This window comes from Nothoprocta perdicaria, unplaced genomic scaffold, assembly GCF_003342845.1.
Source record: "Nothoprocta perdicaria isolate Ctin4 unplaced genomic scaffold, notPer1 scaffold_220, whole genome shotgun sequence".
Lineage (NCBI taxonomy): Eukaryota > Metazoa > Chordata > Aves > Tinamiformes > Tinamidae > Nothoprocta > Nothoprocta perdicaria.
Genome location: NW_020455416.1, coordinates 724729 through 747994, shown reverse-complemented (window position 1 = coordinate 747994; position 23266 = coordinate 724729). Strand labels below are relative to the sequence as shown.

At 40.3% G+C, this 23266-nt stretch overlaps 1 protein-coding gene across 2 annotated transcripts; it reads right to left on the bottom strand.

Annotated features, from left to right (window-relative positions):
- Positions 1–4825: 4825 nt before the first annotated feature.
- On the bottom strand, positions 4826–22948 carry GPR63 (G protein-coupled receptor 63). Of its 2 annotated transcripts, XM_026039170.1 has the most exons (5): positions 22870–22948; positions 22127–22257; positions 11338–11419; positions 10740–10817; positions 4826–8954 (listed from the first exon to the last, which is right to left on the bottom strand). In XM_026039170.1, the coding sequence occupies exon 5, from the start codon at positions 8808–8810 to the stop codon at positions 7551–7553; it is 1260 nt and encodes a 419-aa protein (XP_025894955.1). In that variant the 5' UTR covers positions 8811–8954; positions 10740–10817; positions 11338–11419; positions 22127–22257; positions 22870–22948; the 3' UTR covers positions 4826–7550. The 2 variants fall into 2 exon arrangements, with proteins under 2 accessions (XP_025894955.1, XP_025894954.1); XM_026039169.1 differs by lacking the exons at positions 22127–22257; positions 22870–22948 and adding an exon at positions 14539–14582 and having other exon boundaries at positions 11338–11442.
- Positions 22949–23266: the final 318 nt, after the last annotated feature.

The following is a 23266-nucleotide window of genomic DNA, read 5'->3' as shown; positions in this document are numbered from 1 at the left end:
TCTACCTGAAATTTATGAATACCTATAATTTTCAGGTGTCTACCTGAAAATAACTCATCTCTTTTAAACCACAATTATATAGAAAAGATTAATCGTTAATGCATGCTGCTGTGAAGAGCCAAAGTAAGGTCTGATTGCGTTTGGCACCCCTTAAGTGGAAGTACCAACCAGCTTCAGATGCAGCACAACACAAGAAACAGGGACCCTCTTCTGGGGTCAGAAAACAGGAATGAGTGAGATTCTGGAGCTTAGAAATTAGGACACTGAAGCTTGAGGTTTCACTTCTGTGCCCTGGGCTGCTTAAGTGTTTCACGTTCGGTCATCACTGAATGAAGACGGAAATCAGCCAGGCAGTTAAGACTGCCCAAGCTTCTAATGTGCCCAGATCATCAGGCTGAAAAATCAGACTCCTTCAGGTGAGTCCCTCAGCTCCTTCGCTTCTTTCCATTTAGCCTTATAAATCTTGCATTGCTTCCTCCACCTGGTCTAAGAAAATGGAAAGGAGAGGAGCTCAGTCCATGGCATGATGACATCTGGGTTTGAAATAAAAGAAATAATATAATTACCAAAACTAAAAAGCACACTAGAAGGCTACGTAATTTTGAAGGTAACTTCATCAGGCTTTGTCTACACTGGAACAACAGAAATTAAGATCAGGCAATTAAAGATGTGAATGTAATGCATTCTAATTAAAGAATGGGCAATTTCTGTGCAAATGCTCTCACTCAGAATCAAACCTTTTCAGATTACATTGAAGCAAATGCCAGTTGACTTCTGCGGTTAACCATAGCAGAAAGCACAGGTATCCTATATCTCTTGTCTACAACAAAACACTAATGGAAGTTAAAATCTAAAATTCAGCTTACTTTCATATTCTCTACAGTCTTTTGTCAACACAGTGATCAACAGAAATCAAGAAAAGACTAAAGGTGGATCTACAGGGTGATTCAGGCACTTCAGTACTCCAAAGTCAAAAGGTAAAACCTTAAAGTCCCACTAATATGCATTTCACCCTAAAGTTCATAGGTGCTTTCAGGTTCCCACATTAAAATTCCTTAAGCACTTCAGGGTGAGATTAATCTGACCAACTGTGCATGCATATCTCGGCTCTCATCACTCCAGGTTCCCTTTATAATCTTTACTTTATAACAGTGGAGCGAGGCACAGCTCAATTTCTTTTACCCTAAGGTAAACTTCTAAAATAGCTCATATAAATCATACCTAAAAAACACTCAGTCATTTCCACTGACTGCAAAGGAGCCTCAGGCTTGAGATCAGAAGGAGCTGTATACACTATAGATAGCTAAATTAAAGCAGATGAATCCCATCTTTTAAGTCTGCTTCTGCACATGCCTAGAAGTGGTTGAGGACTAACAGAGTGGTGAATAGTGTCCATCTCAAAGTAGGATTTGCAAAATAAGCTTCACATTATCTACATTGCATGAGGAAGCCTATTTTCGAAGCTCATCTGAGAGAAGAAACTGCCAGAAACATAAGCTAAATTTGGATTCTTGGTATCCTACTCCCTTACCTACTAATTCTGTGGTTAGATCACTAAGGAGCAAGACAAGATCCCAGTTTCTACCAGGATCCAAGATGATTTTAAACTACAGCTTCCATCTCTCCTGAATGCTTTAGCCTGCAGATTGTTACCTAGCCTGAGGTTAGAGGAGATGGCATTCTCATTCTGTCCTGTAAAAGCTACTCCGTGTTGAATAACATAATTAAACACTCACTGGAAGAGACTGAAACCTAGACTGGGCATCTAGTGGATGTGCTGACGATGGGGGCAAACACAGTTTCCATTACTTCCTGAAGACAGGGATGTGAAATTCCACACTTCCAGGTATCAAACCGTGACTGCAGCACAGCCTTCAACATTACATCCTTATGTAATCCTTATAATCCATCCTTATGCTTGCTTTTCCTGTCAGCAAGTTGTAGTGGGCCCTTCTTGTCATACTGTCTTTTTTGTCACTAATCTCAGCTACTAAAATCTCCCACGTCTTTGAGACAGAGCTCAGATATCTTAAGAAAGAAGGAAACACTGCAGTATTTACTGTGCTTACACATGGCAGCTATTACAAGACCTTTGGAGATCAGATTAGTTCACTCAGAGGAATTGCTGCCATTTATTTGACTAAATCCACATTTGAATCTAAGTGTTTGTGGAATTCCTACTCGTGTTGGTGAACAGGCTTAATTTTATCCCAGGTCTACTACAGAGGTTTGCACTGCAGTGATCTATTTAAGGCAGAGCACCAATTAAGCAAGGAGTGTGTCTCATTATAGCTGTTCTACACCCGCACACCAGGCAAGTGGGTTAGCTAGACGCTCACAACTAAAACAGGAACAAGTTCTACTCTGATATTTATGTGGTATTTTCCATTTCTGAAGATATTACTGATTTGATATCAAGTTGCACTCGCTGTTGCCCAACAAAGTAGAATTAAACAACACAGCCCTAGTATTGTGTGTGTAAAGTATCCATAACTTCAGTTTTACTCACATGTTCCTCCCTCACAGCGCAGTCACTGACTTATGGCTCTTTTGCCCCTCACGTCAGAGTTGACTTTAGTAACGGCATTTTCTTTTGAGAGCAAGCAGTAGGAGCTTTAGGTCTGTTGGACGCTGACCACCAGCTTCTGTGCCCAGAGTACTTGTGAAAAGAGACAAAACTGCGGGGTTCGTGTTCAGTAGTGACGGAGCTATGGACTCGGCTGCAAAAGACACAGAAGACACGTAAAATCTGTAACACTCGGGGAGTAAAAGAAACAGGGAGCTGCCCAAACACGAGGGGCAGAGAACGTGGAAGTGCCTGGAACAGCTTGAACAGCTTGATCTTGACAACCCCAATCAAGGTGGTAGAACTTCCTCGCGGCCTTTTACATTGCTTCAACCTGCACCTAGGCTGGGAGAGAGCAGGACTTGCTGCCCCAACTCCTCCTCCTTCCACAGAAGCAGCACCAGCATCTCCGGCTGTCACTTCACCTACCCTTGGCATGGCACACCAAATGCAGCAGCCCAGGAGACACAGAGGGGAACAGGAGAGGAAGGTGGGCTTTTTTCCCAGAAATAGATGGAAGAAGTTCCAAAATTAGGCGTGCTGCTTAAATTGGATTATCCTGGCTGCGCAAGGCTATTCCCTAGCAACTGTAAATACACATTCCCAGTTAGCAACTCTTCAGGAACATGCCTTGAGTCCTTATAATTTAACAAAAATATTCCAGCAGAACTTCTGTGACAGCAGTAGCAAAACGCCAGCCTGGGTGCTGATCATTTTTAGTTTTTCTAACCTGGGCAATAACTCATCACCTACAGAGATGCAGTGCTTGAATCATAAAGGTCAATGTCTGTGCTGAAATGAATCATACCATGCAGTATCACTGCCGGGTTTATTTATTGCTCAATAATCTTATTTTAATTACTCAGTCCTAGGTAAAAGGTAGCACACCTACTTTAGATGGTATTTTTAGGAAGATTTTTTCGCTTTAGGCCTTTCTCTCTTCTTTTCTCTATATTACTTATTTTAGACATGTTGACATATCCCTACGCTATTTCTGGCAAGAGAGCATTTTGTAAATTCACTGCACAAAAACATTTTGACTTAAGCAAGAACCATCTACAATTCAGTGAAGTCGGCTCATATCAGTCCTTGTTATTTGACTAAATATTTAAAAGTTGGGCATTAAATTCATGAGGTCTTCTGCTTATGTTGTGAATATACATAGACATAGCAATGCAATAGACTATTTTCACTTTTTTTGAGAATGTTTATTGTTGTTTTTTTCCTTTGTGTCCTAATATTTTCACAGGACTAATATGTACAGGAAGAAAAAAAAAAGTTCTACTTCACATCTTGTTTTAAAATAGTAATTCAAGATTTCTGCAAATCTGACATGACTACATCCCCCCAAAAGGATCAAACTAGCTCATAACGGAAAAGTAGTGACTCCTAGAAAACTGGACTTAGGAAATTCTTCACTATTTCAACCACAATGAACTTGTGCTCCAAATTTTTATTTTTCACATAAAAATAAATCAGAATATCTTTCAAGGAGGGCAATAATGAATGACTTGAGAATTTAAAATCTCAAATGATTACAGAAAGACTACTGAAGTCTGGCAGTTATTTATGCATACGCCCAAATAAGAGAAAATATAACAGCCATCAGACATAATAAATGAAAAAATAATCAACAGAAGGCAACAAAAGGCAAAACAATTTTCTTCTCTATATACACATTTTTACATGAGTAACAAGAAATGTCAAAAATACACAACCTTGAGTACAAAAGAACCATTCTAGCAATAGGTTTGTACAAACTAAAGTTGTGAAAGCAGCATGCTTTGACAGAACGAGCTAAACTGCAACATAATTGAAAAATACATTCATTTCAATACTCCATATCAAAGCCTTCCAATAATCTAATACAAGGGAATATAGTTTAGTAACACACATCTTTTCTGGAGAGGAAGATTATAATTTCCCAGCAGTAGAATCGAGAAGAATCAAGTTGATCTCCATTTTTTAAATCCTGACCTGCCAAGACCATTAAAACGCCCTTATAGCCCCAATTCTGCACACACATATCTGGTGACACTAGAGATGCTAGCAAGGTCATGCCCATCTTGGCAGGATGGCAAAGAGCTAGACTAAGCAGCTTAATGGTCTTGAACTTGATCCTAGGACTTCAGTGGTAATTGTCAAGGCACTGCTCTAAAGACAGGATGTTAGACATGACAGGCCCAACAGTTCTGTAAACACAACTTATCTCGGTCACTTCAGTGACACTTTTTGGTTTCCTTTTTTTCTGAACATTCCTGTATTCACTGTATGCTCTGATCATCTGTAAAACCTAGTAAGTGTAAATACTGCATCATCAAGTTGCTTTTGGATTTGGGCAGTACAGGGTCTCTTTTCTGAGCCTCAACTGACCCAGCTCTGAACAGAAACTCTGCTACAGCACCAAGTTATCTTAAACAAATCGACACCTGCAACTTCTACTACACAGCAATACAAACCAGATATTACAAAATCTGCCCCCCAAACATTTTGCCTCCCTATTCAAGCAAGTAATTTCACTGACTTTACTGCATTACTCATCTTCTTTCCTTCTTGAATCACTACACTTGATGACATTGATTCAATGTCGCAGTATGTCTGTAGTAGCGCAGCGAGGTCTGATGGTGCATAGCTCTGGAAGACAGCAAGAAAACCTGCTCCTGCCAGCACACAGAGCGTTTATTCCCACTGTATTTCATTAGGGTAAAGCACAATTTGCTGCTTTCAATGATAAAGATAAATAAAACGGCATTACAGCTCGGAAACAGAAATTCCGTATCACCCAGGTCACAAACTTCTGCTATCCATGTAAATATAATTGAAAAATAAAAGCTCTATTGCAAAGACACACTTAAACACTTGTGTTTAACAGCATAACTCCTTTATCACTTGTCATTCTGACCAAAAAAACATATTGTCGCCAGTGGATTTGACCAGGAATGGAAAGCACAGACATCAATAATCCCATAGCGTCCTGGGTACCTTTACGGTGAATCCACAATATATTGATTAACAGTGTATGAGCAAGTTTTTTTTTTTTTTTTTTCATTTTTTTCTTTAAATGAAGTAATTATTTTCCTTTCATACTCCTGAAATTTAACTATAACTAATATTTTTGCAAAAACAGAGACTACCAGTAAATCAGTTCTTCGCTGAAGATATAAATAAAACAAATGCTGTAAATGCTTAGATGTCCCCCGAAAGCAAGCAACACCTGGACATCGAGAGATTACAGAGCATTTCCTTCACACACTTAGTTCATCCCCTGCCTGGTTTGTTGTAGACATTTGCTCCTCAGGGACAAGAGCAGAGCAGAGGCCCTCATGCTTTGGAGTGCTGAAAAGAGCTGGAGAGCTGGAGTCAAGAGAAGCCTAAGCCTGGACCAACTGGATATACATTTGTTCTCTTCTTCTCAATTACACATGTCCCTGAAAAGCCCACTGCAAATATGCACAAGGTCTGCATCCTCTCCTTGTCCCAGAGCAACCAAACGTCAAAGTCTGAATCCAAAGTTTTAATTTGATTCACTTTTCACATACTTATTTAGGTATGTGGATTGCTATCATGATGGAAAACCTTTGACTTTCTACTTTCAAGGCAGGTACCCAGACAACTTGACATTAGTCAGAGAGGTGGTTCAGGGAGAGAAGCTGATCTTTAATACATGAGAGCACCAGAGCAAACCCTTGAGGCAGCAGGCACTGCAATGGGAAAGTGGAAAAAAAAATCAATCTGTGTAATTATCAGAGGAGGAAAAGGGGAAATTTAACTGCTGGCCAGCTGTTCTTCCTTACTGCCAGCCTATAGTTTTCGTTTGACATTGAAACCGGAAAACAAGTTTTTTTGTTTGTTTTTTTTTCTTTTCCAGCCATTGCACGCAGACTAAGCCTATGTCATGGTTCATGTTCTGATCTTTGCTGCTTTGCCCTCATATCCCTAATTCTGCTCTGACAAATTCTGACAGCAGAGTTTGAGCAACACAGAGCGTACCTCACCTCCGAGGAGCATACCAGGCTCCAAGGAGAATCCATTATACCAATGCAATGCAAATTTTAGGCCCCAAGTCCTAATTTCCAATAACCTTTCAGGCATATCATTATATTTGGACAGTTTCTTATAAGCAAAAATATCATACACATCAATCCTTTTGTCCTATGCCAATTTCCACCTGAAGTCTCTTTGTCTAGAATCTGCATTAGTCTATACCTCAGGACAGGGTATACTCATTCGCTTTCATTTCTCCATTCTCTCCTTCCAACTCCCTGAATAACTGAGCAGTAAAAAGTTACAAATGATCAGAAAAAGCAAGTCTGTGGCTGTAAGTGTAAATATCCCAACAAAAAATGCCCTCCTAGAGCTTAAATGTGTTTTTCATTAAAACTCGTCAATGTAATGAATAATGATCATAATATCCCTTTGATGCAGAAGAAAACATTCCAACAAATTCTGTAGCAAACTTTGTAAAGTGCACAAAAATAATGAAATATTAAAAAACATTTTCTAGTGTCACTATCACCACTTCTGAAGTATTGTTAAAATTAAATAGAAGTCATCTAATGAGACCTTTTGGCTCTAATATATCGGCAATCAGCAGCAACATTTCTCAGAAAAATTACATCAACTAAATATACTGTATCTTAGCAGCATAAAAACCCTACAATTAGATGCAATTGCAGGCCTAGTAAGCATAAACCTGACGTAGTGTTGCAATTGTAATTCCTGTTTAAAAGAACGGATTTCCATGGAATCCTAGAGGTAACATTTGTTATTTTGTTTACATTGTATTCTGGTAATAAAGCCAACTCTAACCAATCGCTTCTCCTCCGCCCTTCTCTTCCCAAAATTGCACAGAGCGTTGGAACATTCGATCAAGTTGTACGGCCATTCTCAAGGAGCCATAGTAAAGAAAACAACAACAATAAATCAACCAAAGCTTAAAACAAATAATCCAAGAAAATCATCATCATGTCAAACAGCTGCAGCTTTACACTACTGAGCGATGCTCCCCACACACATAGATGGCACTGGGTCGGATGCGTCGCCTCGTGTGGCCAGGGAGCTGTGGCAAAAACTTGAAGTATTTGGGCATCAAGTCTAAGCATGCGTCATGAAACTTCTTAATCCTCCAGTAGTAAATCAGGGGGTTCAGTGCAGACTTGAGGTAGCAGAGCCAAAGGAGCCAAGTGCTTATCTCAAAAAAGTTGTGCTTGTAGTAGAAGTGGCTGTTGAAGGTGGCAATAAGGCTGTAAGTGGTGAAGGGCGCCCAACAGACTATGAAGACAAGGAACAAAATCAAGATGGTTGTGAAGGCACGAGTTTTAAAGCTCATATCAATATTCATCTGAAAAGGTCTCTGCAAGCTCATGAGACCGAGTTTGCTGGCCTGGCTGAGGCAGATGCTATCCGGGTGGCTGTGGATACGAACCGCGTTGTGGCGGACGGTGTTGAGAATGCCCATAAAAGAATACAGCATTACTAGGAACGGAATAAAAAAAGAAATCAGCAATATTACTATCACATAGGCTTGGTAGCCTGGGCTCGTGGAGTAGCCAAAAACACACTGAGGTGCTCTCGAGGGTATCTGCAGATTAGGGTTCCCTACTGACAGCGGGAAAGCAACAACAAAGGACGCTGCCCAGGAAATCCCAATGAGAAACTTTGCTCGGTAAGGGTTCAGCTTATCTTGCCTCTGAACTATGATAAGAAAGCGGTCAATGCTAATAATAAGAAGAATTGCTACCCCTTCTATGACGAAAAGCCAGAAAAACATGGCAGAAACTCTGCAGAATATATCCCCAAATATCCACCGAGTGGTAATGATTGTTACCAGAGCAAAAGGCATGTTCAGCACTGCCAGCAGCATGTCTGCAAAAGCCAGGCTCGCTAAGAGAATGTTAATTGCAGATCGCATAGCAGCCTTCTGGTAGACCATGAGGCAGACAACAAAGTTGCCAAGGAAAGAAACCAACAGGATAAATATCATAGCAGCAGAGAGAATGATCTGGAGTGGCAAACTCAAGCTCCTGAAAGCCTCTTGCGACGGCAGGATTGCTGTAGTGCTTATTGGAAAAGTGCTTCTCTCCGTGGTGAGCACAGCACCTGAACTGTATCTCAGTGGTTGGGTGGTGCCGCTACGAAGCAGAAACTGGGGAGTGGTAAAATTCGTATAGGCATTTTCATAAACGATAAAAGTAGCATTTGAGGTCCCCGAGTGGGCCAGTGTCAACATTGCGGAAAAAACCATTGCTTCAGAAGGAAGGAATGCAGAACCAAAGGTCTTCAAGTCATTTCAGCTTGTTTGGGCAGTATCTTATTTGTGGTCATTTATTAAATCAAAATTCAATGTCTGAAAGCATCAAAGTTCCTAAATTCATTTCAGTATTTCCATCTGAAAAAAAAAAAGAAGAAAAAAGAAAGATTCTCAGAAAACTATGGGAACTAGATGATCTTTCTGCTTTCCTCAACGTCAAAAGAATTCTACTACACTTTTATTAGTGTTTTAGGACAGTGTACTTTTCCTAAGCATTGGTCACAAGAGTCTCAAAATATTTGGTATTTTTCTTTAAGCTGCTACTCCTGTCATCTTCCTGATGCTGTAGAGCACCAGTAGCATTTCCAAACAACTAGCATGACCATGATCTGTCTGTCTATCTAGTAGGCACTGACAGAGTATCTGAGCTACACTACACATTAAGTAGTTGCCTTGTTCCATCTCAGTGGACAGCATCAGATGTCTCAGGAAAAAATGCAAAACATATGACCTTTTATTAATTATTAAATAGCTTGCCCACTGGATTAAAGTATTCTCATTTTGTTTTGTTTAGTGACTGACTCATACCAAGTTACAGAAGATTAACTTCTTTTTTAGTCTCCACAACCCTTATCCCCCATAGCAAGAATTCCTGCTGCCACTAGTCTAGACATAGCTGCATTAGTCCATCTTGATATCTCATGTAATTTAACTGGCATGTCTTCTTTTTCCCTGTAAATCTAATCTTTAGACATTTTGCTGAACTCTTTCCCTCAATATTACAGTGATGGAATACAGCCTTTCCTTTTATTGGTTTATGTATACTGTATTTCATCATACATATGCTGTTGCAATATATAAATGACTTGTAATAAAGCTAAGAATCTGACTTCCAGTAGGTGCTTTGCCCAAAAACTCCTCTGGTCTATCCTGGACGACTAATTTAAACACTCCCAGAAAGCTCTGGCATCTAATCAAGCTTGAAACCAAAACCATTCTATGCATTTCTTACGAAATGTCAGTCAGAAAAAAAAGGAGATTCATTTCACTCAATCTGGATGTCTGTTGTACTCATCTAAGAGAGATACAGATACCTTCAGAGGACAACTCTCCCCCGTCTCTGCACACAGCAACAAGCTTGTGCTACGAGCCTGGGGTGCGTATGCTTGGTAAGACAAATCCAACCCATGGGGTCTACGCAGGTTCTGTTTAGCATCAACATTAGAGATAAGTGAAGTGAGAAAGAAATGTATGTAAGAAACTAAATAAGCACCACCTGCTTAGCAGGGGAACAAATGCTTATTCTTCCCAAGACACTATTTTGCTCACAAAGAAATGAACTGTAAAGCAACACAGCCTAAGCTCTGTCCCCAGGCTGGCTTCTAGCGATACAAAACTTAAGCTCCATCAAGCTGCTTCCAACGTTTCTGTGTTACAATCACAGCAAAGTCATCAAGAATATTAGTGTTATGGCCTGCTCCTCTTAACCCACTCAAAATTGCTCTCTTCCTATCTTCAAGCTTATTATCAATAGATCTTTGCCTCGCTCATCTTCAAAAACACAAAGGAGAGATATTATTATAAACAAGCTTGTCCCATCGAGTCACACAAATTCCACTGTTGGGACCTCTTCCTCTCAGATCAGAAGGGTTGATGTCACCATTTCTCTACTTGAGCTTGCATTTTGAAGATTGCTGAAGTGCACACTAAGCTACATACAGTTTGTAAAAATGCCAGTGATCATCAAATCTAGATTTTCCATTTCTCTCATCTTAATTTTGCCGTAACTCTTACAGAGAATGCCTCAATGTCAATCCCAGGCTAAAGCACAAACAGCAGCCACGCAGCATATGTTTTTTATTTTTATTCCTCTTTGTTGTCTTTATAATCTTTTTTTATTTACTAGTATATTTAAAATCTCACCCAAAGTTTCACAGAGGTTTTTGACTCCACAAGGCAGGAACACTGAAGAGTAAGAGTAGCTGAAGTGTTCTGTAGGCGCTGCAAGAGAGCATAAATTCAACAAATAATTTTGGATTTAGAAACATGGAGTACACAAAACGGGGTTCCCAGGGCAGTAACTTTCAGAATTCTATAAGTAATAAGCCAATAAAGGTAAGTTCTGGATTTCTACAAAAAAATCCTATACTAGGGTTCAGGCTGTTCAACAAATACGCAAGAAAGGGGAACAGGTAAAACCATGCTATTTTCAGATACTGAACATTTTTTTCAGAGCAATTATAAAAAAAAGTTAGGATCTCATGACAGTGACAATGTAGTAAACTGATGGATAAAGTCAGGGATGGTAGAAATACAGCTATTCATGTATAGGAAAACAAGATTATAAGCACCGTGGCAAATACTAAACCAATTATTACCACTCAGCAAAAACAAACACCATGGATCTTGTAATTACAATAGTCTGCTGCATGAAAACATCAGCAAAATGTCTGGAATTATTAGCAAAGCAATAGGAAAGCAGGAGCTATATGCATATGCACTGTACATGTCCATACACTACCTGCTACAATACACATCCATGGCAGCTGGCATCTTCAGTGCCACGTGTAGCTCCACTCCACCCCATCTCCATCCAAATGGAACTGAAAAGAGGAATTAGAGAGGCCTACAGAATTATTAGTGGCACAGAGAGAGTGAGCAACTGCCGCCTCTACAAGAGTACAAGAAAGAGAAGTGCCAAAGGACATGATTATTTAGCAATTAATTGTGAAAAATATTTCCTACAGGATGTTGTGGACGCCAAGAAACTTAGCGGGGTGCAGAAGGCAATTTAGGACACGTTTCACATGATTCTTCTCTCAGAGAAAGATGAATCACCCGCAGGAAGAGCATAGCTCCCTCTGAGGGCAAAGGCTGCGTGGCCATCTGATTTGATGCAAGTATTTGGAACGCACACATCCAGTTACTTAAACTTTAAAAGAACACAGTAGAACTTGCTTCACCTATGTTTTCAGTTCTTTAACCATGTTTATACCATGTAATTTTACACTCCGGAATATGATTATTAGCCTTAGTTGATAATAAGTATCATAAAAGCCCTAACAATAATAAAAAACAAGATTTTCACATTCAAAGCTAAAGAATTAACATTTTACAACATATTGTTTCATCATGAATTGTCCCTTTAAACAAAACAGGAAAAGGGGAGCAGCAACATAAGTTTTCCACACCCTTAATTTTTGTGTTACCCTGAATTTCTCAAGCCAGTAGTATCCAGTCACTTTGAACTCACAGGTGTCCAAAGACTATTTCTAACAAATTCACAGAATCTGACTACGGAAAATAACCTCACTTGTGCTCTCCCAGTATCCCAAAATCCCTACAAAATACATCCACCTTTTTTTTTTTTTTTTTTTTTTGTGATTTCTTTCTTTAGTCGGAAACTCATGTGCTGTTTAATTTTAAGAGAAGTGGTGGAGAATGTCCTCGCACCAGCCAGCTGGACCTAGCCAAGTGCTTGGTGTTGAAAGTGGGCTTGAAACTGGACCTAGCTGAGAGCTTCAGCCATTTGGCTATTACATAAGTTGCCAGAGAGCTCTTCTTTTATATCCAGGAGGAATGAAAGTGTAAATTGTAATCTTACTCCTGGCAATCATTCTTCTGGGTACTCAGTTCATCGCTGAGGTGTGTAACCTGGCCATGCACAGTGACTCTGAACGCTCAAATGTGGTTGAGTTACCCCTACCCCACTTCCAGATGAGCTACTTATGGGGTTTTATATATATATATATATATATTATATATATATAATTTTATTTTATTTTACTTAGAGGACTTCTACAATCAGCAACCACATGGTTATTAAACATGTATCTTGCATTTTCTTCTTCCCTCACCAACTATTCTCCCATCACTTTTTGAGAAAGAGAATATATAGTCTCTAAACCAGAGTCATTGCTGAATTGCATGGCTTTTGCAGACCTTAATCATGGTTTGATAGTTTAAATAGGTAAGTCAATAGGTAAGATTGTCAAAGCATTCAAGTAAGAGGCCAGATACCTTTTTGTCGCAGTATTTTCACTTTTGGTACATATACTTCTTTCTTTTCAGATGCAAAAAAGCCCCACAGAGTCACCTTTTTCTCCATTTCAATGCAGGAAATTACTGGGTTTGCACATTTCCTCTCTCAAGCAAGCTTCTCACTCATATGCAACTTTCTTTTTATGGAACATAATAGATAATTATTTCAATGAAGTACACACTTTAAGCTAAATATCACACAAATTTCACTCATCAAATACAATTATTGCTAGAACTGTGGTGCCTGTTTCTAACAGCTTTCTAAGCTAAAAGGTTAAGCACATTTCCATTTACAGAGCATGCTCAACCACAAATAAAAGATTACAGCTTATATGCAAAGCCAACGCCAGTTAAGTCCAATAACTCTGACAGAGCCAAACAGGGAACTTTTCACTTGTGCAAACAGTACAATGATAATACTTATGCTTGATGCAGAGCACAACAAGCAATGGGCAGGTGCCAAAATGCTCAGTTATGAAATTTATCTGCTATAAGTGAGCATATTTTTGACACCGGTCAGTACAAAGACCCCAGAGCAGCCTGGAACAGTCTTTCCTTAGAAAGTTAAAGCTGTCACTGTCTTGTATTTTGAACCTGTCAAAATATCTGTCTTGTATTTCGAAATGGGAAGCCTTTGGGTGTTTTACAGGTACCATTTTGAAGGTAACGTTGCCCCCAAAAATACAAAAACCCTAAAAATAGAAATATATAAATATGTATGTGGAGAAAAGGGATAAAGTCAGAAGCAAGAAAGTCACAGGCTTATTAAAAAAAGTATACGTATACACACACACACACACACTTGTAGAAAACAATGTCAAACGTGAGTTTGTGCAATGACCCCTCATTACTGCACAAAGCAGCCCAGGCGATGCTCCCTGTCCTTTGAGCTAAAGCCAAGGCAGGGAAAGTCAGAGAACCAACCAGCAAAGCGTGTTCTTACTCACCCAACTGTTCCTCCTGAAAGGAACTAGCAGTTTTCAGTTGGAATATCTGTAACATATCTTAAATTGAAACTAATCAGCTACACTGCATGAGTAGATGACCCAGAAAGCTATTCGTGAGATGCATTAGTTTGAATTGGGAAGCTTTCCTCTTTTCCACTGTATAAACACCGCCGTGGCAATGATCACAGGGAAGCATGGTAGAGGAAACAGCCACCCTTGCATTGGGTCCCTATGCACAACTAAATGCTCCCCTGAGAATTTTTTTTCTGCCCTTACTTCACAGAGCCATTAACTGTAAAAAAAGGACAACTATGGGAATCATTATTACTACTCTAAATCACAAACACACAAAATGGAATGAATAATTCTGTTTTCTTAGCTCTTACAAAAAATATGGTCTCATTTCTCGACCACATGAAGGGGCACTAGAAGTTCTATTCTCATTTCGAGCACACGCTATTCTCCCATCTCCTAACTCTCACTAGCTCAATGGTCCTAATCAACCACATGCATTTTGCAAAAGCTAACTAAATAGTGTGGCATCAAGAACAATACCATCCCTTTAAAACGCCTCTGCTTGGCTATTAACATACAGCAAGAAGGAAGCTCTGACCTTTGCTTCCTAAAATTAAGTGGAACTTTTGATTACGCAGCCAGTCACTACAGGTCAGTTTGACAAAAACAAACAGCAACAACAACAAAGAAAAACCTGAAATATAAAGCACCCCACATACCTACCCAGGCAGGCTCCCGTGAAAAGAATAAGGACTCACAAATCATCTTGTGCTGCTTTGTTCAGCAAAGTATTCCCTTTCCAAACACCCTGTTTGGAAAAATAAGAATAAATAAAAAATATAGTTTGGGACAATTAGTTTAGGACAAACAAAAAGGTATTTACTGCAAGTCTTTTACTGGATCCCTTAAAAGACATGCTTAGTTTTGAAACATCAGGAACCTGATGCCAAGACCCCTCAGAAGAAGTATTACTGAAAACCACATGGTGCTACTGAATACCATAAAGATGCTGAATGACTCCAAATCACAAACATATCAGCATAATGGTATCAAAAAAGCAAAAACAAGAAGCAAAGAGACAGGTTCAAAGAGCTCCCTTAAGAAGAACAACGCAGAGGTTTCAGTCCAGTATCTCAACATTTCCCTTACATGCTCTAGTGTTACTCAGTTAGCAGTGGGATATTACAGTGCCTCAGGTAGTTAAAATGATTTCTGTATAGGGGGCCTGGAACAGCTAAAAGGCTGTTCATGTCATCACAATTTATCTCTGGATAACAGAGGCCTTCCATTTTCAAAGCAGCTCCTCCATGTGTTCTCATAGGGAAGTCAGAAAAATCTCAGTGAGTCTTGAAAACTAAGGTAACACTGAAAGATCCCAATGACCCAACTTGTTTATAAATACAATTTATATCTAAAAAACAGAGAGCAACGGTGTGGGACAGTCCCTTTCATGCTCTTGTTTTTAGAAGGCAGCACAACTGTTAATCTCTCTCAGAAGAAACTTTCAGGACCACTATCAAGAAGCCAACTTCACCCTGGAGCAAAAGGTGTCAGGCTACCTCAGAAATACAATGTCTAAATAAATGCTGTAGACGTGGGCTGGAGGACAGACGAGCCAATGCAGTGACAGTGACACCCTACAAAAGTAGCAGGAATATTAAACTGTAGTTTAAGCTTGTTGAGAAATCTGTGTTCTGTGGAACAAATGCATGATCTAGCCATGATGGAAAACTGGATCTGAAAGATTTTCTGTCAAGATCAGAAGGCAAATTATTTCCCATTAGCCCAAACTGGACTTTGCATTTATTCCACAAAACAGGGTAGGAAGGAAAAGTATGGGTCTCAGAATTTAGTACTGTATAAAAGAGATAAAATGCAGTCGTTAGATTATAAGGTTTTAGCCTTAATCTCTTCCCTATTTAACAAGATAAGCATCATTAACTGTTAATCTCCCTGGCCAGCCTTTCTGAAGGGTCAAAGCAGCAAATACATTTGCCAGCAAGTGAAAGAACCTGCCAGAAACTTGCATTAGAGAGAGGAACAACCCCTCAGAGCTTTCTACCAGACAAGCATGTTCTCTGACACTGTTCTCTGACACACAAACCATTTCTTCTTGCACATTTACCGAAGATATTTTTCATTCTCCTTAAAGGTATCTTTAAAGTAAATATATATGTATATATATAAAAAGGAGATATCTATCACCTATATCATGCCCAGCAGGGTACTGAAAGGCTGATCCTGCCTCATTCCTTCATCCCTGCACTCAGTTCCTCACTCACACCCTCGTATGTCCCCTGCTCCAGCCCCGGCACAGCCAAACGTGACGCAGGAGGTTTGAGCAGGCCGAGAAGGGACCCTGGCCTCGCATCTCAGACCTGAAGCTGTGAGATGTCGGGATATGAAGATCAAGGAGTAAAGCACAACATCATGATCTAGATGTAGGGGTATACAGATGAAGGAACAAGGCATAAAACCATGACCTAGTTTTAACTTCTATATACTAAGACACCTAAGACAGTGCTAGTACCAGCAGAGAGAACTACAAACCTTGTAGTTACTGATGATTTTAAAGTAATTTGCATCTAAATCCCTCCCCAAAAATAATTTCCAAGTACCTGAAATAGCTGAACCAAAAAATCTTAGCTACTTAAGATACTATTTTACCAGAAGAGGCTTCCCACAAGCACTTAGTTGACACTAGAGACTCAACAACAGGCCAGAGAAGGTGTTCTTTAACTGAAGGGATCACTTAGTTCTGTGATGACATTTTGGCTTCAGATACCACCAGACAGATCTAAAGACTCCCTGTATTTAATTGCTTGTGCCTCCTTTGTATTGCCCCAATACCTACCTCTTTATAGACACAGCATTATACCACATTACACTAAATAACAGAGGAAGCTGAGGGGTTTTTTTAGCCAGTAGGTTTGACAGGAGCTGTTGGCACATGTAGCTTTCTAATCAAAAGCAAAGAGCTTACAACATTCATCTCAAAATACGGTAAGCCCATCACCACTAGCATCGTTACACTGGCTTTGGAAGCTCTCTGTCCCCTCAAAACATGCTTGCCTGTGAAATAAAAATCAGACGTAAAGAAAATTCACTCTTTCATAAAAGTATGAAGAGATTCTAATGGAAAGGAGGTTAGGATGACTAAAAAAAAAAAGTTATTGAATCAGTCCACTCTTCTTCCCACATACTGGATTTTAGTTCCCCGAGTAAAGAGTCCTCTCCAACCCAGCCATGTTCTTCCCATAAGGATTCATGTTGCAGCTGAGTTCTGCTGCTGCCCAAGACTCCTGCCGTGGCAAAGCAGGTGCTACGGATCTTGCTTCTTGGGAATATGGGAGCTATGGGAATGGGCTCACAGGGAAAGGGTGCTGCTAGCACTTTCTGCTCAAAGTCTGTTAGGACAAGACTGAGCTGAGAACTAAAATATAGCCAAAACTCTGTGTGTGCGCACGCATGTATGCACCTAAAAATGTGTATTGATGTTTGCAATACTTGTTGGTACCTCTATTTAGCTGAAAGCTAAACCAATTATGCTTAATGCAACAAAATAACAAAATAATAGTTGTTTGTGTTCCTTTGAATTTTATCCAGATTTGCTCTGTAATTTACTGTGATAATCTAAATTAGTCTATTAAATCAGCCACATATTAAAATGTTAACTTATCATAATGTAGAAATAGAGTCTAAATAATTCATAGCTCCTGTTTAGGCCATGCTATCCAGTTGCTGTAACAGTTTTAGAAGAATTTTGCTCTCATGCCAGTCAACTGGAGTAACACTATCAAAACGGCAAATTTACCTCTGAGCAACAATCCTAGTTAAAAAAAATCAGTTATGCTCATAATACAGATATAAAATGTTATTCCAGTTGGAAAACGCTCCAGGTGTCAATGCTTATACTACAGACACAGATCCTATGTAATATAGACACAAACTGTGTCTGCACAGCTATGACTAACAGAGTCTTGAAATGTTTTGTGCATCAAGAAGAGAAAATATTGGATGAAATTTGCAAGCCAAAAATATTCAATTCAATTGATCTTGTGATTTCAAAACACACTGCTTTGTTGTATCATAACACAAGAGACCTTATTGATTTCTCTAGAAATTTACTTACAACTTCATTTTAAGCAATCTAATATGTTTATGGATCAAAAGAACCCTCCATTCACTTTTTCAGGCCAAAAATCTCATAGCACAACAGGCTGCATATCACTGTGTCTTACTTACGTTTACAGAATACACGATTATATGATAATATTTGTGGCATCATTGACAGTTTCTTACAATTCCCCCTTACTGTTATCCTTATAGTTGACTGTAGTGATTTGGTGCTATCCAGTAATTGCTAAGCAAAGAGTAATCCTAAACTGACTTTTCATATGGTTGGAGTCAGTAGCTCTCAGTTCACAAATCTCACATTTGAGAGGCTTGTTCCCACTAGAAAGCTCTTTCAGTAATAAACCTGAATGATTTTTCACAGTACTTTTTAAAACAACTCATCGAAAGAACTAGAAAAAGGTGCATGATAACAGCAGGAAGAAGTTGCACATTAATTCACAATGTCTTCCACTTTGGTAGCTTAAGACTATATTTTCCTAGCTTAACTTTTTAAGCATGCTTAATTAACTCATTTTGCAAATAACATTCTAGTGTTTCTTCAATTACACAGTCATTTACTGAGATTTAAATTCAATATTCCTTAGAAAATACTGTATGGAATTTATCACCTTGAAACCTGGACAATTCTAAGTATAAGCAGAATAATAAATATAACAACTTTTAACTTAATTCTGACTACTCAGCAAAAGCTAAAAAAAAAAAAAAAATCAGGCTAAGAGATTTGCATTGCTTTTTTTAAAAAGATGGAAACAAAATCTTATAAAAGTGAGATAGAACTTTAAGTTATGGATGAAACCTTCAGAAAAAAAATCTCTTTATAATCCCTAAAATATTGTTAATGTCAGAATCACCTTTAGTCAGTACAAGACATCAGAAAATCAAAAAAATAAAGAGATTTCAAACTGAAGAGAAAGATCTGCAGGTTGTTTTGAAGGATTCTGTATCTGGATGCTACTGGAGATATCATGAAGATCAATAAAAATGCCTATTGTCTGCCTCCCTCTGGGACTAATTTAAAGTAAGTATTTCTGTCTAATCTTTGTCAACTGATTTATCTCCTAATTATTTTCTCTATTTCTTTCGAAAACATTTTCCTACTCTAACAGGCTTCTGTGAACAGCTCCTCAGTACTCAGAGTTGGTTGAAAATAACTTCTGTAGAAGCTGTTGCCCATCAAATATATTTCTTTTTATTTAAATTGGAGTGATTTGCCATATTTCTACAAAATCTCTTCAGTGAAGATCAAAAATCTTGTTTATACATCATTTCATTTACACAGAAAGTTTCACTTTAGCACAGCTTACATATACCTGGGTATCTGGAGCAATACACGATGCATTTGCTACGAGTTCCCTCAGAATATTTCTCATCCAGGTTCAACCATTCCGAGAGCTGCAATTACTCCTCTGGAACAGCTTCATCCTGCTCGCTATCTTCTTGCTGTCCTCGCCATTTCCTAAGGGCATTTTGCAACAAGAGTTAAGGTGGCCACGGCCTGCTCCTTGCTGCCAGCCTGTTCATGGACTCTACAGCTCCTCCTAGCAGCAGGCGAGGGGTTTGTTGGAGAATGGAAAAAGGCTTCCAGGGAATGCGGCAGGAACAGCCACCAGTGATCCGGCTTGGTCCAAAGTCCCTCGGGGAAGGGGCAGTTTGGAGGAAAAGCCACGATTTACACACTCTGACAGCCGTGCTCTGCTCCGGGCTACCCTTTTGAGGGGTGAGACGGTGGCAGGTCCTGGTCCAGATGTTCTCCTGTCAGCGCAAAGGGCCCAGTCGTGCGACGAGAGCGGAGGGAAAGGTCACGGAGCGCTACGGCCATCTCCTCCGGGCCCACCTGCCTGGGAAGGCTGGGGCGCTGCACGGGCCACTGTGCTCAGAATGACACAGCTTACAACACTGCACTGTTGAGAGGTTTAAAACTGCTGGTACACAGACTCTTTTTCCTGAGTGTGTTTTAGGGATCAACTTCATTCCCATCAGAAAACACAGGATGGAAACTCCTCCATCCACCTGCACGTACCTGAAGCCCTCCCTCAGCCTCCCTGTCCCCTTCGGCTCACGCTAGCTCTGCTAGGCAGGTTCAAGTATTTTTTCAGTCTTACAAAGGCCCTTCCCGGTCTCCTCTGCTGCAGGAGGAGCTCGTGCAAGTTCCTGGAGCTCTACAGAGGCCGTCGCCTCCTCTTCCCCTCTCAGTCGTTCACCACATCTCTCCTTCAGAGGCAAACAGAACTTGTCAGCACTCGCGCATTTGGTGCACGGCAGGCTCATCCTGAGCAGATACAGCCCACCACAGGATAAAACCATAACCACTTGCTCAGGTACTGACACCTACTCCCACGTATCCATGGAACACAACTCCAAGTTGAAAACCTAGCACTTCATGGCTAGGTTTTGACATGGGGTCAACGGTAGCTCTACACTTTCCCACCGATTCTGAATCACCTGTTCACCTCCTAGCACCAGATGTGTTTCCCAAGGACCACATTATTGCCAGGCCCTTATGATACCACTATCCATCCACTGGGTTATTTTAGGATCTGCTTTACTGTACAGTTTTTTTCCCCCCTTTTATAATTTTAATAACAAATTTTTATTCAGTGACCCACGCGCCGGGTAAATACTAATACAGCAATGAAAGTTAACGAAGGGTAAAATACAGGAAATTAATTTCTCATCACATCATCAATTTATCTACCCACCTAAATGAGTTTAAAATACCAGCTTCAAGCAGTCTGATGTTCTGGGGACACTCAGCTGCCACTTCATTTATAGTCTGTTTCCCTAGCAACAATATAATCCATCTGGCTGCAGAAAGCTGAATTCCTAAACCATATCCTCCTGCATACCGGAAATAGGCTCAAAAACATTTATATTTTAAACAGTGTACAGTCACCACGATTAGTGAGCATACTAATGAATCTTAAAAGGCAATGACGTCCTTAAAGCAGACACACACACACAAATTCTTCATGCTCTGCTTTGACTAAGCGGTTTGCATACCGAAAACAGTCTTTAACTCCTAGGTATTTTAATAGCATCTCTTTCTTGCCTTTACAGTCCTAACCCTGCCTTTCCAGCAGGAGTCCCAGGTTCTGAGAGATCTTGCCTATCTTCTGACTCAAGTTTCAGAAATGAAAACGTTTCTCTCATCTTTCTTTGCCCCTGCTCAGCTGAGGGAGCCCTCAGAACTGCCCAAGATCTACTCATTCTCTTAAGATTTTTTCCTAGAGAAGCAATTTGAGATATTTGGGACACGATGCCGCTAAAGGCAAACAACAAAACAGCATACAAATTATTCACTCTAAGAGCAGTCATTTGTCTTAAAACACCCTCAGGCTTTTCTAGCTAGAACTATAAACATTACCCAAGCACATCAAAAAAATCCAGTCCTCAACAGCAGTGTTTAAACATGGTTAAGGGCCTACGGGGTGCCCCAAGCAAACACTTCTTACACTCACATAGAGCGTTTTGCTGTGTAATTGGTGACACCCATCGTGTCAGAGCAGCCCATGTGAAAGTCCCTGTATTAGAAAGTTGTATTAGAAATTGGGAATTCTGTTCAGCTTTGTCACGTCCCTTAGACGGCTCAATCCACAGCCTCATCCACGCTCCCAGAATGGATGCAATGAACCTTGTGCAGAGGCAGCTCATCCCCAGGGAGCGACTCAGCACAAGGGTCTATCACAGAATTCTTTATGAAGAAAGTTGTTACAGGCAGGCATCACAAAAGATTTCAATGGGAGATCAAAGGCATGGTCCAAAATTGCTTAATTCAGAGACTAGCAAACAAGTATGAAAAGGTTGGCACACCAAAGAGATACATGGCAGGGTATACCTTGAAGCACCACGGGCTTCATCACCAGCAATTCTGCAAGGCTATGTTAAGAAATTGCATGAATAACACCCAGCCATCTTCTAAGAAATTTAAAACAGCAGAATCCACCTCCCACATGCTTTTTTTTTTTTTTTCTGCAAGGGTTTGGCACCCTCAAGCAATCCAAAGGAGATGCAATTCTAAGCTAATGCACAAGCTAATCAGTTATGCCCATAGAAAGAAACTTCCCTTCCTCTATCTCATAAACACCCATCAACAGGGAACAGGTCCTTTACCCACAAAGACCTTTTGCCAGGAATGGGAACCACTCTGGTGACAAAGCTGTGCAGCTTTACCTGCATATCCTGCAAAGCAGCACGCAAGCCCATAGCAGCATTAGTAGATCCTGATTCCTCTCTGAAACAAGACAGCAGTACTACAGGTGAGACACCTTAGATGGGCTCTTCTCATGAGGAATCCTCCCGGCCTGGAAGAGATTTCTTATCAATACAAGCATGGTCCTACATGACTGTTGAATATAGTGAACATTTCCTAGATGTTATGGTGTTGATCAGTTACAAGAAATAAGGAATCCGAACTAGACAGAAGCAATAGTAATTCTTCACATCTTTTCTACCAGCTGACAGAAGGCAAGGCTCAAATTCACAAATATATATTTATTTATACATATATTCAAAAATTCCCGAGTGGCCATAAGTTCCCAAAATAGGCTCATGGCAGGGATTAGGACCCAGTCCTACTGCCGTCCACAGACTGAATGAGAAGTAAATTGAGAAGCCCTTCAGGCAATGTCTGACAACTTCAATATGCAGTTCCAACTTAAGATCTTAAGGTCTTAAGTTTAAGATCTTAACTTAAGATCTTAACTCTGCTTCCATATTAGCCTTTCCCATTTCATTCCTGCAACACCACTCGGGCTGAGATGGATCTTACCCAACTTCAGTACAACCCTGAGCTAAGCGGGGCAGCAGTCAGACAGGAACAAGCATTTCTGAAAAGCAAATGCATCTAAGCCATTTCAAATACCCGTTTTAATTATCTCTGCTTTTCAAGACTACCATATAAATGAACTCCATACCGTTGTAGCTGCCTGTTTCTAGTTCAGACGCTGCAGTAGCTCAGTCTGCTTTTATGTAACAGATGCGCAAGACGACGGAGCAGAAGCCTTTCAGCATCCTGCAGTTCCAGGCACCTCCAGGAACGGGGCCGTCGCCGGCCGACACGGGCCCGCAGCAGCAGTGAATCAGCAGCCCCTGCCCTGGGGTCAGGACGCCGTCATCCTCGCGGCGCTCTGCGACTTGCCAGGGCTCATGAGACGCCAGGGCAGAGCCGAGATCGCTCATCCTTCCCATCACTCTGGGAGCGGGAGACCGTGGGCCACCACCACAGCAAATTATCCTCCCTGAGCAATTTGTGATTCACTCATTGATATTAAGAAAGGAAGATTCTGGTCCTTTCTTCCAACAGATGCATGT

Coding starts and splice junctions, on each gene's coding strand:
- GPR63 (XM_026039170.1), bottom strand. CDS start 8,810: ATGGTTTTTTCCGCAATGTTGACACTGGCCCACTCGGGGACCTCAAAT.